Source organism: Echeneis naucrates, chromosome 7 (genome assembly GCF_900963305.1).
Source record: "Echeneis naucrates chromosome 7, fEcheNa1.1, whole genome shotgun sequence".
Taxonomy (NCBI): domain Eukaryota; kingdom Metazoa; phylum Chordata; class Actinopteri; order Carangiformes; family Echeneidae; genus Echeneis; species Echeneis naucrates.
This window is the reverse complement of record NC_042517.1, coordinates 22,241,908-22,254,752: the sequence shown is the minus strand read 5'-3', so window position 1 is coordinate 22,254,752 and position 12,845 is coordinate 22,241,908. Positions and strand designations below refer to the sequence as shown.

The 12,845-nt window shown below is 40.8% G+C and overlaps 1 protein-coding gene across 1 annotated transcript in view; it reads left to right on the top strand.

The window, feature by feature from the left end:
• Nucleotides 1-12,845, top strand: part of LOC115045717 (plexin-A1-like) — a 229,084-nt gene that overhangs the window by 145,289 nt on the left and 70,950 nt on the right. The window contains exons 9-10 of the mRNA XM_029505519.1: nucleotides 354-554; nucleotides 11,245-11,341. Of these exons, the coding sequence (XP_029361379.1) occupies nucleotides 354-554; nucleotides 11,245-11,341 (298 nt within the window). The remainder of the gene's footprint in view (nucleotides 1-353; nucleotides 555-11,244; nucleotides 11,342-12,845) is intronic.

Below are 12,845 nucleotides of genomic sequence, written 5' to 3'. Positions count from 1 at the left end.
CACTTGTTTTGAAAAGTAACTGCCACATTCAATATTTTCAATATTAAATTAATCCTCTGGGATGATGATAATTTCTAAGTGGAGGTTTAATGCTAATTGAAAGAATGAAAGAATAAAGATTAATGAATGTAATGAATGAATGATTATCAAACCCAAAAAGTCATAATAGCAAACTAGTATCAAACAAATTCACAATTAAAATGAAGCAACCTTTGGATGTATAGATTTGGATTTTCCTCTGAGTGGAGGACCTGTCTGTCAAGAACACTGTCCCTCCCATGTTCATCAATCTGAGGCCTTCCTCTTTTTCATGTCGCAATCTCTTCATTCTAAACTTTTTTTCTCATTTCCAGGAGTGTCCTCAGATCCTTCCCTCAACCCAGATCTATATCCCTGCTGGAGTTACGAGGCCCATCACCCTCCTGGCTCAGAACCTGCCCCAGCCGCAGTCCGGACAAAGGAACTATGAGTGCATCTTCCACATCCAGGGCAGCACACAAAGTGTCCCGGCTCTGAGGTTCAACAGCAGTACCATACAGTGCCAGAAAACTATGGTGAGCCCAAAGCATCCTCATCATTTGCACACAAGCTTTGCAGTTCAATTACTGCAGATGACGTTCCCTGCTATGTCTGCTGACCTGATAAATGTGAGTTTTACGCAGGATAAGGAGCTCATTTTTGACTGATTACTATCTCAGAAAATCCTAATCTGCCATCTCAGTACACTGACCAGCCCCAGCTGTTTTGTCGGTTTTCTTATTAGACGCTAAAAGCAGTGAATATCACCATCTCCAATCAGGCCATGAGATGGAAGGGACGCTTTTTAAAAACACCAATTTTGACTTACTGAAGGAGAAATATGATTAACCTGCAAGCTGCATAGTGACACTGATCGGTCTACCAGCGAGTCCTCGCAGTTGAAATGCAGGAGCAAGAGGCTTGTGGCTTTGGTTTTGGCAGCCTCGCCTTCTGCCTTTTCTCCAGTCTTTCACACATCTGTCCAGGCCTCAGGGTAATTTAGCTGTCTGCTACATTGCCACTGGGACCAAGAACCCTGATTTTTGGCTACTTGTTGTTTCTGAACCCTAACCTGTCACAAATTTTCTCTCCACCGAAGGAAGGATTGCCCTTCAGCTTTGAGATACTGGAAGTACTTTCCACCTCTGACATCAGAGGGTGACACTGAAAACGGGAATGGGGCATATCACTGAAGTGGATTTTTCAGATCACAATGATGGCCCCTTCGGCTCTTTTGTGTTTTTCAATTAATTTGTGCATATCAAGTTGCTTATGACTGCAATTGCAACATCCAAGCAGATGTTCTGTTGGATTTGTTATTAAAGGTTTTTCTCAGATCTTTTCTCAGTGCCCTGACAACTTAAAAGCCAAACACTGAGTGAGCTGCATAAATAATAATTGATATTTGTCAGTAGGGTCTTTCAATAAATTAGTCAGAATTGAGCAGCACAATTCCTTTGCCAAACAAATTTGGATTTAATGATTGAATTACCTTGGTTACCTCAAACATGGAAGACAGACAGGAAATGGAACAGCTGAAGGAAGGGCAGTCTGGTTACCTTGCACAGATGGATGGATGTTAGCCACCCTATCCACTCAGAAAACAGCCCCCCAAACCCCAAACAGGCCATTCAAGCTGGAGGTGAGGTTTGGAGAGTGAGGCCGTTCTTTAAAGGTGCATTAGTAATTTTGGTTTGTGAATTCACACACACATTCATCCATATGCTCATATCATGCTGCTTCAACACATACAGCTCCTACATCGCTATCGATGTGATCGCTATAGCATTGAATGATGTTTCTGCTGAAAACACTTGTATTTGGAAAATAATACAAAGTATACAAAGCAAAACAAAAGTGCACCACAAATGTCAAGCTGGTTTCCAAAATAACATTTAGAACACATAGAACTGATATTACACTTTTTAATATTAAAACATTGATGGTGTTTTTTTTTTTTTTTTTTGTTATTCTACTTTTTCTGCGCCCCCATCCACAACCCCAACCCCCTTTTTTTTTCCTCTTTCACACCTAAGAATCAGTGTGTCTGTGAAATAGTTCATTCAGAAGCTCCAAACTACCAGCAAAAAGATCCCTCCATGATTGAGAACCTGCACACCAGCTAACATTATGTTCAGTATTCTCTATAGGCAAGTGTGTGTCTCCGGTTGGCTGTTTTGGGACAGTAGGGTGTAATAAATCACAGAGAAAATGACCCTGCAGTAGATGTACCCTCATCCATTTAATCATACTGTCTTTTTGTGCATAATTTAGCCCTTCACCAAACACTGAAACATTGAACTTCCATCCTGAAATAGACTCAAAGTGGCTGAAAGTATGGTTGGACATGGGATGCTGTGATGAAAACACACGCTGGTACGCACACACTAACATGCAGACTCGCAGTACACAGATAGGATGTGTGTTAGCTGAGATGACACCAAGTGGTTTTGTTCATGGACAAACACACACACACACACACACACACACCCTCCCCAGGGATTTGAAAGCCCAATGTGTACCAGAGATATGGATATTCTTCACATGATCCTCTTCCTAATCATGTGGAGTAGACAGACTATAGCATCCGCAACAACCAGCAACCTGCTTTACATGAGTTATTGCACTGACACACATAGACTATCAGGCACTGTGTGTGTCTGTGTGTGTGTGGTATTCCCATTGCAAGACCATGCATCAGGCATGGTTGTGAGCAGCCCGGTAGATTTTTGTAGGATGGCAGTTTAGACAGTTCCTTACACTCACACTCATGCTTCATATAACACACATAGTATGATTATAGAGTAACACTACACACACACACACACACACACACACTTTGGATTTGATTGGATTTAATCTTTTATTTCAAGCTTAAAAACAGATAGTGACAGTGAAAAAGAACATATGCATACCTAAATCCAGAATAAACATACAATGAATAACAAACAATTAGGATAGCTGGAAAAGGAGTAGGAAGAAGCTAAAAAACTTTTTTTAATCCTACCCTGTATTTTTTTTATCTAGTTATAAAACAGTATCATACCACAGTTGCTATGCGTCAGATATTATGATATTATATACACTTTTCCAATATTATACACACCTTTATTATTACATTTGTCTGCTCCTACTATCTCCAACAAATTTCATTTGAAACCAAAGCAATTTGCTTTGCCCAGTACATTGTGGAGGAGAGGTCAAGTTAAATGATGTGCAAAACTACATTTAATTAATTGTGTGAAGCTGTAAGATTTTGCCATCAATCACTGCAAAGAGAAAACATAGAAAAGTAGTATTTTAAATAAATGAAAACAAATATATTTTTGGATTTTGTGAATTTTTCTTGACTCAGATTTGTCCTGTGTCCTTTTGAAGGTGGCGTAAAATTACTTTTGATATTCCAAGTGTTATTTGGCTGATGGTAAGAACAGATTTCAGGACATTAACTTGGGAATATTTCTCTCTATTGTGCTTTGGTGCCATGTTAATGGGTGGAACATAAAAATTTGGTTTTCACCATGTTAAAGTAGATTGCAAGGTCTTTATGTTTCTTACAGAACGTAATTGTGCTCATTAGCTGCACGCGTTCCTCTGTCAGCTTATTTCAGGAATCACTAATGAATACATTACATCCAAACAACACACAGTAATAAAAGTATAAGGGGAAGTTTGAAGAATGATTAGACAAAGTGCACAAAAAAAAGAAGCTCATTTGGACTGAATTGCAGGGATCACGGAGGGGGAAAAGGGTTGTGTGTGTTAGTGGTGTATTTTTAACACAAGCTATCCTTCATTGTATCCTCCATTACATCACACCTGCACAGATGAACACACCAGCCACATCTATTCATACATTCCATGGAGACATGTAATCCATGCAGATGACTCTTGTAGCTGGTGTAGGAGCAGATAACAAATGAACCCCGAGCTAGGTTTCTGTGTTACTGTAATGAGGCCAGGAGCTGTTTTGTGCTCACCTTGTACTTTTTACACTTCCTCCCCTGCCTCTATTTTTCCCCTGTTGTCACCTCCCCTCTGTTCCTTGTCCCCACTTCATGGCCCTCTTCTCATTTATTTCCTACTTGTTTTTCCTTCTCTCCATCCCTCCTTTACGTCTTCTTATCTCTGTCATCCCCAGCTGCCTCTCATTGCCTCTCTTCATTTCCCACTTTGCCTTCAGTTACGGTCCTAATCTCACCTCCTGACTGGATTCCACTACTTTTATTTCCCTCTTATGTCCTCCATCTATATCCATCCAACTTTTTTTCTGCTGCACCCTCATCATTTTCTCCTCTCCTCCTCCTCCTCTCTTCTCCTCTGGGGAGGAGATGCTATGAATTGGCTCAGGTAGATTAATTACATGCAGTGACATGGAGGAGCTCGCCAAAGGCTTCAGTAATGAGTCTGATTAGCTCTGGACACCCAGGAGAGGAAAGTCAGGACAGCAGGCCAGCAAGCCAGCAGAGTCCTCTCTATGGCGAAAGAGGGCAAATTCTACCTTCAGAGCTGTCTCAAATGAGCCACTGTAGGATCATAGTTTCACCAGGAATTATTTACTCAATGAGAATCAACAGCTGTTTCATTCAATAAGTGAAGCATTTCAGTTTGAAGTTCTCTGTTTATTAAGTACGAAGACAATAACTATAGGTATGTGTGCTGCAATAATCAGTTATTCCAGGAAGTTGCAGACAAATATGTATTTTCAAGCAGACCAGGGAATGTCTAGTATTGAAGAAAGGCCGAAGAGGTAACCCAGAGTGGAAACTTTTTTTTTAGGTAAAACATTCAATAACTTGCTGTCTGTGAGACAAAGCAAAGAGTGAATCGAAGCTGGAATTGATTTCTTAAATGACTTTTTCATTGGTCTAGCTTTTGACTTTATCCGAGGAAATACAGGATCATTTGCTGCAGTTCTATTGGAAAAAAACTTCTTGTTGATGTATGGACAGAGCCATGGTGCTACTTCACTTCTCCTGAGGCACCAAAATTTGCACAAGTCTAAACATTTGCACAGAGAAAGAACAAAAACTTAAAAAAAAAATAAAGAGAAAACAACAAGAAAGCAACAATAGCAGCAACACAATGTGAAGTCCAGGCATTTGAGTTGAAAAAATTATAGACTGGGTAAAGTTATTGTGTGCATTGCAGGTTGGAGTTCAGTCTTGGGGGGGGTCATAGTCCAGAGATTATTTGGGCAGGAGCCAGAGGGAGAAGGGGGGCAGAGCAGGGAGAGAGTTTAACATCCTGACAGCCCAATGGAAGGAAGAAGCTGACTCATTGTGCTGACTCTGCAGCCTCCACCAATGGTAGAAGGCTAAAGAGGCTATGTGATGATTGGGTGTGATCCCCAGCAATGCAGATGGCTTTACGAGTGAGGCAAGTGCAGTAAATGTCAATCTGGGAGGGGAGAGAGGCATTGACGATCTTTTCAGCTGCTCTCGCTGGAAGATCTTGCGTTAGGACGCAGGCGCCATACCACACTGTGATGGAGCTTTACAGGATGCTCTCGATGGTGCCTCTGTAGAAAGGGAACCAAGGCTCTTTCCCTTTCCTCAGATTGCAGAGGAAGTAAAGGAAACTTTTGAATGTTTTTATTAAAATTTGTTTTATGTTGGGGCAGCACAGCGGCGTACGGCGCTGTCGCTACACACTAAGAAGGTTGCAAGATAAGTTTCCAGCCTGGGGCTTCTCTGTGTGGAGTTTGCATGTTCTCCCCGTGCCTGTATCTCATCCGGGTACTCCGGTTTCCTCTCACCGTCCAAAGACATGCATGTCTACGTTAACTGGCTAAATTATCTGTAGTTCTGAGTGTGAGTGGTTGTGTATCTCTGTGTGTTGGCCCTGCGATAGATTGGAGACCAGTGGTGTAGTTTACTACATTGTTGTCGTGTGTAGTATACTGTTACACTTGTACTCATCCATCCTAGAGCAATGCCTCGCAGAGTGACACCTGTCTCGAAGCAAAATCTCATGGACACCATCACACTCATTAATGCATCTTGACTCCGGTTATGCGTTATCAACATGTCAATGTATTCCAAGCATTTTTATGTGACATAATTTTTAACTGCCAGTGACATTAACAATAAACTTTAAATAAAATAACTTCTTGTCCCTCCACTCTGATCAAGTATGCCTGTTCTTAAATTCCCTGGCCTGACTTTCAGTACACAAGGCGGGCCATTTCTCATCTGTGTCATCATCTGAAACAAGGACATAATATAAATATTGTGCTCTGTTTATAACTGCACACAGACAGTTTCTCACTCCCTTTCTCTTCCATTGATCAACCACACAAACGTTGGACAAGTGAGCTAGTTCTAACCAACTATCCCCTGCTACAGATAACAATCCTAATTTAACTTACTTTGCAGTAACTTTGCGGTAGCTCGGGCTCGTTCTCTGTCACCTTATTTTGGACAGCCGCCTCACCTGACTCTTCTTCTGTCGTAATGGTAGTAGGGGAAAGCTTCCGAAAAAATGAAATATTGTGGTCTGTTTTTGTTTGACGTCTCCTTTGTATTTAATGCTTGCTAACTTGCATGGTAGACTAATCAAATACTGATAGAATGATTATTCAAATAATTTTGTGACGTTTGTCAGAGCCAAAAAAAGTTTGTTGCTGTTGCTTAGTAGCTTGGCCACCGGCCATAGGCGACGGATGCCCCAGACATCCAAAAGTGAGTAAAACAGAAGGGGGCAAAGAGTAAAAGTGCAGTCACAAAATGATATTTTAGGATATGGGGAAATAACTGACATCTTCTAGTGGGTATACAATATATACCAGCGTATCTAAAGACAACTGCTGGAGACCTGACCTGGGTGTACACCGCCCTCGCCCAGAGTGAATGGGATTGAGTCCAGCATCCTTGCGATCCGGAAATGGAAAAGTGGTAGAAGATGGATGGATAAATGAACAGTGTAGAAGAATCTGTGAGTTCACCATCAAACTTCTTTTTTCAAATTTGCCCCAGCATGTCTTGCCAATATATGAAAGAGGATCTCTGGAAATTTTTAAAGCAACATTAATAATTTTTTTTGTTTAACTGCAGAGAAATTGAATCCTACAGTTTTGACATTGATTATTCCACAATGGGGGTTCACATTGTACCTTTTAAGTGAAATAGCTCAAGAAATTTAGGATGGAGGGTGAAAGGTTTTTTTTTGTTTTTTGTTTTTTTGAAATTTTGAAATTGAAATAATCACCTGAAAAAAACCACAGAACTGATTTATCTTTGAACTTCTTCATGTGGTTAAAGTCACTGAAGGTGTTTTCTTTAATGCTCATTTAGCAAATATTCTTTGCCAAACAATAAACTAAGATGACGAGAGTGGGGAACATTACATAATAAACATCAGGATGTTAATATAGCAATTGTGCATGGTGGTATGAGCACATAGACTGTAGCTGCTAATGTGGCTTTCTCTTCTTTGTCCATTTTTCTTTTTTTCCCACACAGTATTGCAGTGGCATTGCCTGAATGTCATATATTAGCCCAAAGTGATCCTCAGAAAGCAGGGTTAGATGGTCGTGATACTTGGTGTCACTGGTGGCACAGTGTCATGGTGGCACCATGCGGTTTGTGTTGGCATTTGAAGCCACATGACAGCATGAATAAAGCATGCTGTGGTGGGCAGAGACAGACAAGAGAACAAGCTCACATAGTGTTTTGGTGATGGCAAACAAGTCATACCCCTTAAAGTTTAACCCTCGTATTATCCTCAAATATTACTAACACATTTTACCCTTGGGGTCAATTTGACCCCAGGTATATTTGCCTCCAGAAAATGATTTACAGAAAATTGTTGACCAAGTTTTTGTGTCAGGCACTTTGTTTATTTGTTGAATACATAAATAACCCCTTGATAATGAAACCTATCAGTGAGTTTACTGCCCTCTAGCGCCACCATCAGGCAAAACTTTTAAATTAGAATTAATTTATCTTGAAAACTTTTCATACAAATCTTCTCAAATTTACTGACAACATTAATGACCACAAGAGTATGAATCCTATTGGTTTTGGTGATGATATGACCTTCCCTGTAGCGCCACCATCAGGTCAAACTTTCAGTTTTAGAGTTAGTGTATCTTGAAAATCTTTCATCCAAATCTTTTCTAATTTGGGGTGCACATTCATGACTCTCACAGAATGAACCATATTGACTGATGTTGATAAGCATAAGATGACAAGGGGCCAACGGGCAGTCATGCGTCGACAGCTGTATGTGGCTGTGACCTTGTCCAGGTTGTCCACCCCTCCCTTTGTCTCATTGTAGTCCAGCACCATTTGTGGTTTTTTGTCTTCTCTGCTGCTCAGGGCATCATCTTTGTGCATGGTGCTAAGCAGCAGGACATTTTTCCCTTTCTTGGGGCAATATGAGACCACAGTTGCTTTATCAGTGAAGGCAAACACTGAAGATGTTACCTTCCTGTTCTTGACAGCAAGAAGTTCAGAGGGAAGCTCTGGTTTATTTTTTCTCACTGTCCCCAACATCGTTACCTTCCTTTTCAGCAGTTCCTCACCCAGGGCATAAGATGTGAAAAAATTATCACATGTAATATTATGCCCATGCAGTCCTTCAGCCATATCAAGCACAACCCTTGTGCCCTGATTTTTTTCCGGTGCTTCGCCAGGAGATTTGCCTGAGTAAACCTGCATATTACATGCAAAGCTGGACTGTGCATCACATGCTGCCCATATTTTGATGCCATATTTGGCAGGTTTGCTTGGCATATATTGTCGGAATGGACAGCGCCCACGAAACGCAACCAAGCACTCATCGACAGTCACGTGGGGGCCTGGATTGTAAAGCAGGGGTAAACGCTGCACCCACTTGTCCCACACATCCCTTATTGCCGCAAGTTTGTCACGTTCGCGTCGGCCGTGCCTTGTTTGTTTGTCATCAAAGCGTATGACACGGGACAAAACTTGGAATGTCTTCAGAGACATGGTGGCTGGAAATATTGCCCTTCCAGTCTCAGCATTCCAAAGGCTTGCTGTTGCTTCACCTTTTGATTTATAAACTCCCCCCAAAATGAGCAAGCCAATGTAGGCTTCCAAGTCGACTACATCCAAGTCTTTCCAACTGTCCCCATACACACGCTTCCCCTCTAAATTTGTCATCCCAAGTACAATATTCTCAATCGATGGTGTTATGAAGAGCTCTAATGATGACTTGATGCCTTCAACATGGCTGATTGCATATCTGGTGGGGCCTGGAACCATTTTGATAATATTAGTAGCGCTAAGTCTACCTTGCTGTCTAAGTGGGGAAAGGGACCATATTATCTTTCCATTTTTGGAAAGGATCGTGTCTGCTGGTGGTTGAGAAGCAACAGGAGGGTCAACACTCTCATTCTCATCAGATGAGAATGCCTCAAAATCAGGGTCCTCCTCAACACAATCCTCTGTCTCAGAAACATTCTCCTCTATGTCACTTTCACTGTCAAAGAGCTGTTCCAAAACGTCATTGACAGTAAACCTTTTCCCAGAAGACATTTTCAAATGAGAGAGCGTGCAGATTGCAGTGTACACAGAGCACAAAGAAGAATGATGTGGATAGAGGGCTGCAATGCAAGCTTTTATATGTTTGCTGCTCCCTTATTTTGCATGAACTACCAATGTCCTTGCAGGAATACCCCGCCCTCCACAGAGCGGGAAAGTCCCCCCCCCCCCCCCCTCCACAGAGCGGGAAAGTCTCCCCCCCCCAGAGCGGGAAAGTTTCCCCCCATTATGTATCAACTCAAAAGTATCAACTCTGCACCTGCAGGTGTGGGGATGTTAGGTCACACACACAGACAGACAAGTTTTACACAGCTAAAACAGCTTGGGGTCAAATTGACCCCAGAGGAACACCGATGCGTGGAATATGCGTTCAGCACATTGAAAAAATATTATCATGATAATTTTACGCTTAATCAGTTGTCCCCATCAAATTAGGAAAAGTCATGAAATATGGAGCAAAAAAAAAAAAGCCAACTATTGTTTTTTGAATGATAAACATTGATTGGGGTCAAATTGACCCCAAGGATAATAGGAGGGTTAATGGGGACCTTGCCACAGAGAAGAGTTGGCTGTTGGCATGACTGTGTGCGTGGAGCCTGTGGCTACACGGCCATACACAGGTCTTTATCCATCAGGATGTAATAGTGAGGCTAATAAAGCCAACAGCCTATCTTGTGCTTGATAGATTAGCATTGCACTGACCTAGTGGGTAGAGAATAAAACTAATCAGACTCCCCCTCCTTTGGAGCTGCTGACGTCCCAGAATCCTGTGGTTTCTCTGGCCTGTGCTCTTTTCAGCTTCCTTCTGTCTGTTGAGATCCAGACTTCCCACTTTCCACCTTATGTGGCTGCTTACAAAGTCCCCCTTGTTTTCTTTCTTGTTCATGGTCTTCCCTCTATTGTATTTTGAATTGTTGCTTTTCCCCCAGGTTGAATCAAAACCATTAACAATCTGAAAATAACATACACTTTTTACATGTATTTCAGGAACTCATATACTTCGCTGGTATACAAACTGTGATGCTGATCCCTTTAGTCCCTTAGTTAATGCAATTCAAATTACAAGACGCATAAAATATTAAAAATATATATTACCACAAAACAAAGTGTTTCAGTGTATTTCAGTCATGGGACTGAATCAGAGGAAAGTAAAGAGAAAGTTTTGAATGTAACAGTGTGTGTGTGTGTGTGTCTGGCCTAGCTGCCCATATGAGCTAGTCATACCGTGTTTTCCATCAGGGAGCAAATAGGAAATGCAATTTCACTTTGCACTGCTCCATATCTTATCTCTCCCTCACCCTCATCCCACAATTTAGTTTATGCGTAAATGAATAAGGTCCTCTCACACCTCCGATGATGCCCAATTCCTGTCTGCTCACCCCTCTTCTTCTTCCTTTCCATCCTTTCCCCCACTTTACTCTCGTCAGCTGTCCCATCAACTGCTCTTCTTTTCAGCCCCTGCCTCCATCCAGTCAAGTCTATTCAACTGTGACCCATTCGTGATTTCTCTGTGTGTATTTATAAAATATGCCTGTTTTGGTGAATATGGATTTATGCATGTGTTCATGCTTGAGCTGTATCACTGTCTGCAATGAACAACCTGGGATGAATCACTATGCAAATGAAACAATATCTCATAAAATTCCCAAATTGCATAGAATCCATTATAAATCGAACACTTTCCTGCACATTTCTCCTGTCTCTGTGTCTTTTCCAGTACGACTATGAAGGCGGTGATATCAGTGACCTGCCAGTTGACCTCTCTGTGGTGTGGAATGGAAAATTTGTCATTGACAACCCGTTCAACATTCAAGGTAGATTGTTTATTTGTTGCCGAGCAAAAGAAAACATTGTCATTGTAACAGGTACAACAAAATTGTAAGGTGCAGGTCCTCCTTAGGTGCCATAAAAAATAAGAGGAAAAGAAAAAAAAAAAATAAACAAATAAATAACAAATAAATACCTAAACACACCATACGTACAACATAACATTCAAACAACAGCCAGTGTAAAAGAACACTCAGGAAAAACACAGCGCCAGTCAAACCCTGTTTAGTGCAATTATGGCTCTTGCATAGAAAATGTTTCTTAGTCTGTTTGTTTTGGCCTTTAATGTCATTGACAATTTAGAGTCCTGTCTCATATATTTGAGACACTGATTGTTAAATTCTCGGTAATGATTTTCTAGGAAGCAACAATTCTATGTGCAGTGTTATCCCCTTTATATGTAATCTGTGATTTAATTTTTGACAGCCACCAGGGAGAAAGGTGAAAGTGTATGATTAGTTTGGAAAAACACTGCTCTTCTCTGGGGGATAATAGAGGGGCAGAGGGAGTGATTGATGGATGGCAATGTTAACAAACAAAACATCCAAAACACAAATGAATAGGGATGGATGTTCAAGAGGAAGATAAAACAAAGGGAGGACGCGATAGGCAGAAGAAAGTATGAAGAGCAAGAAAGATGGGTGGATGACAAGTTGGTAATTGCACCATGTAATGGCAAGGGGTAGATGAGAGTAGAAGGGAATGATAAAGAAAAACAGAAAGTGCCATTTATTATTTTTAATCGTTATTTGTGCATGAAGTGGAAAACAATTGCCAATTCTGCATTCTTTATCAACTGTAATATATTGGGTGGTGGAGACTAATGATTTTAGATGTCCCATTACACAAGATAATGCTTGTCTTGATCTCGAGCATGTCATCAAGTCTTTTGCTCTGAATTTGTATGTCTACAGTCAGATTAACTAACTCTCCCTACTCTTTCATTCACTGTTCATTTCAGTCTTAAAAGGACACACTTGCACATTTTAATTTTACATCATTTGTGTTGTATCTGACCTCATTTTGATAAATGTCACACACAGTTCATTTTGCAGATTGTTTGGAAATTAGTTGCTTATCGGTCATCACCTAATTATTCTTCCAGTGTTATTTTGGTTAAAATGTACTCCTTTAAGTTCTTCTGTGTGTTTCTGATGAGAGATTATCTCCATATGTGCTGAAAAGTGTTTTAGCTCTCACAAGAAAAAAAAATAATCCCTTCTAGTCAATACAGTAGATGGATCGAATTCTGGAGTGTTCAACTGTAGATTTGATGATCGTTCCTAGTAAGACAAGTATTGACCTAAGCCACACAAGCTACATATAGTGACTTAACTATTCAGTACATGTACATGTTTCCCATTTGTTCTGTTTCACTTAAACCAGTGTGACAGTTGACTCAAATGTCGAACAAGAAATTACGTTGTGTTTCTTCAAGCCAACTCTGAGGAAAGTAATTGTATCTGGCACATATTGACAACTCTAGACTCT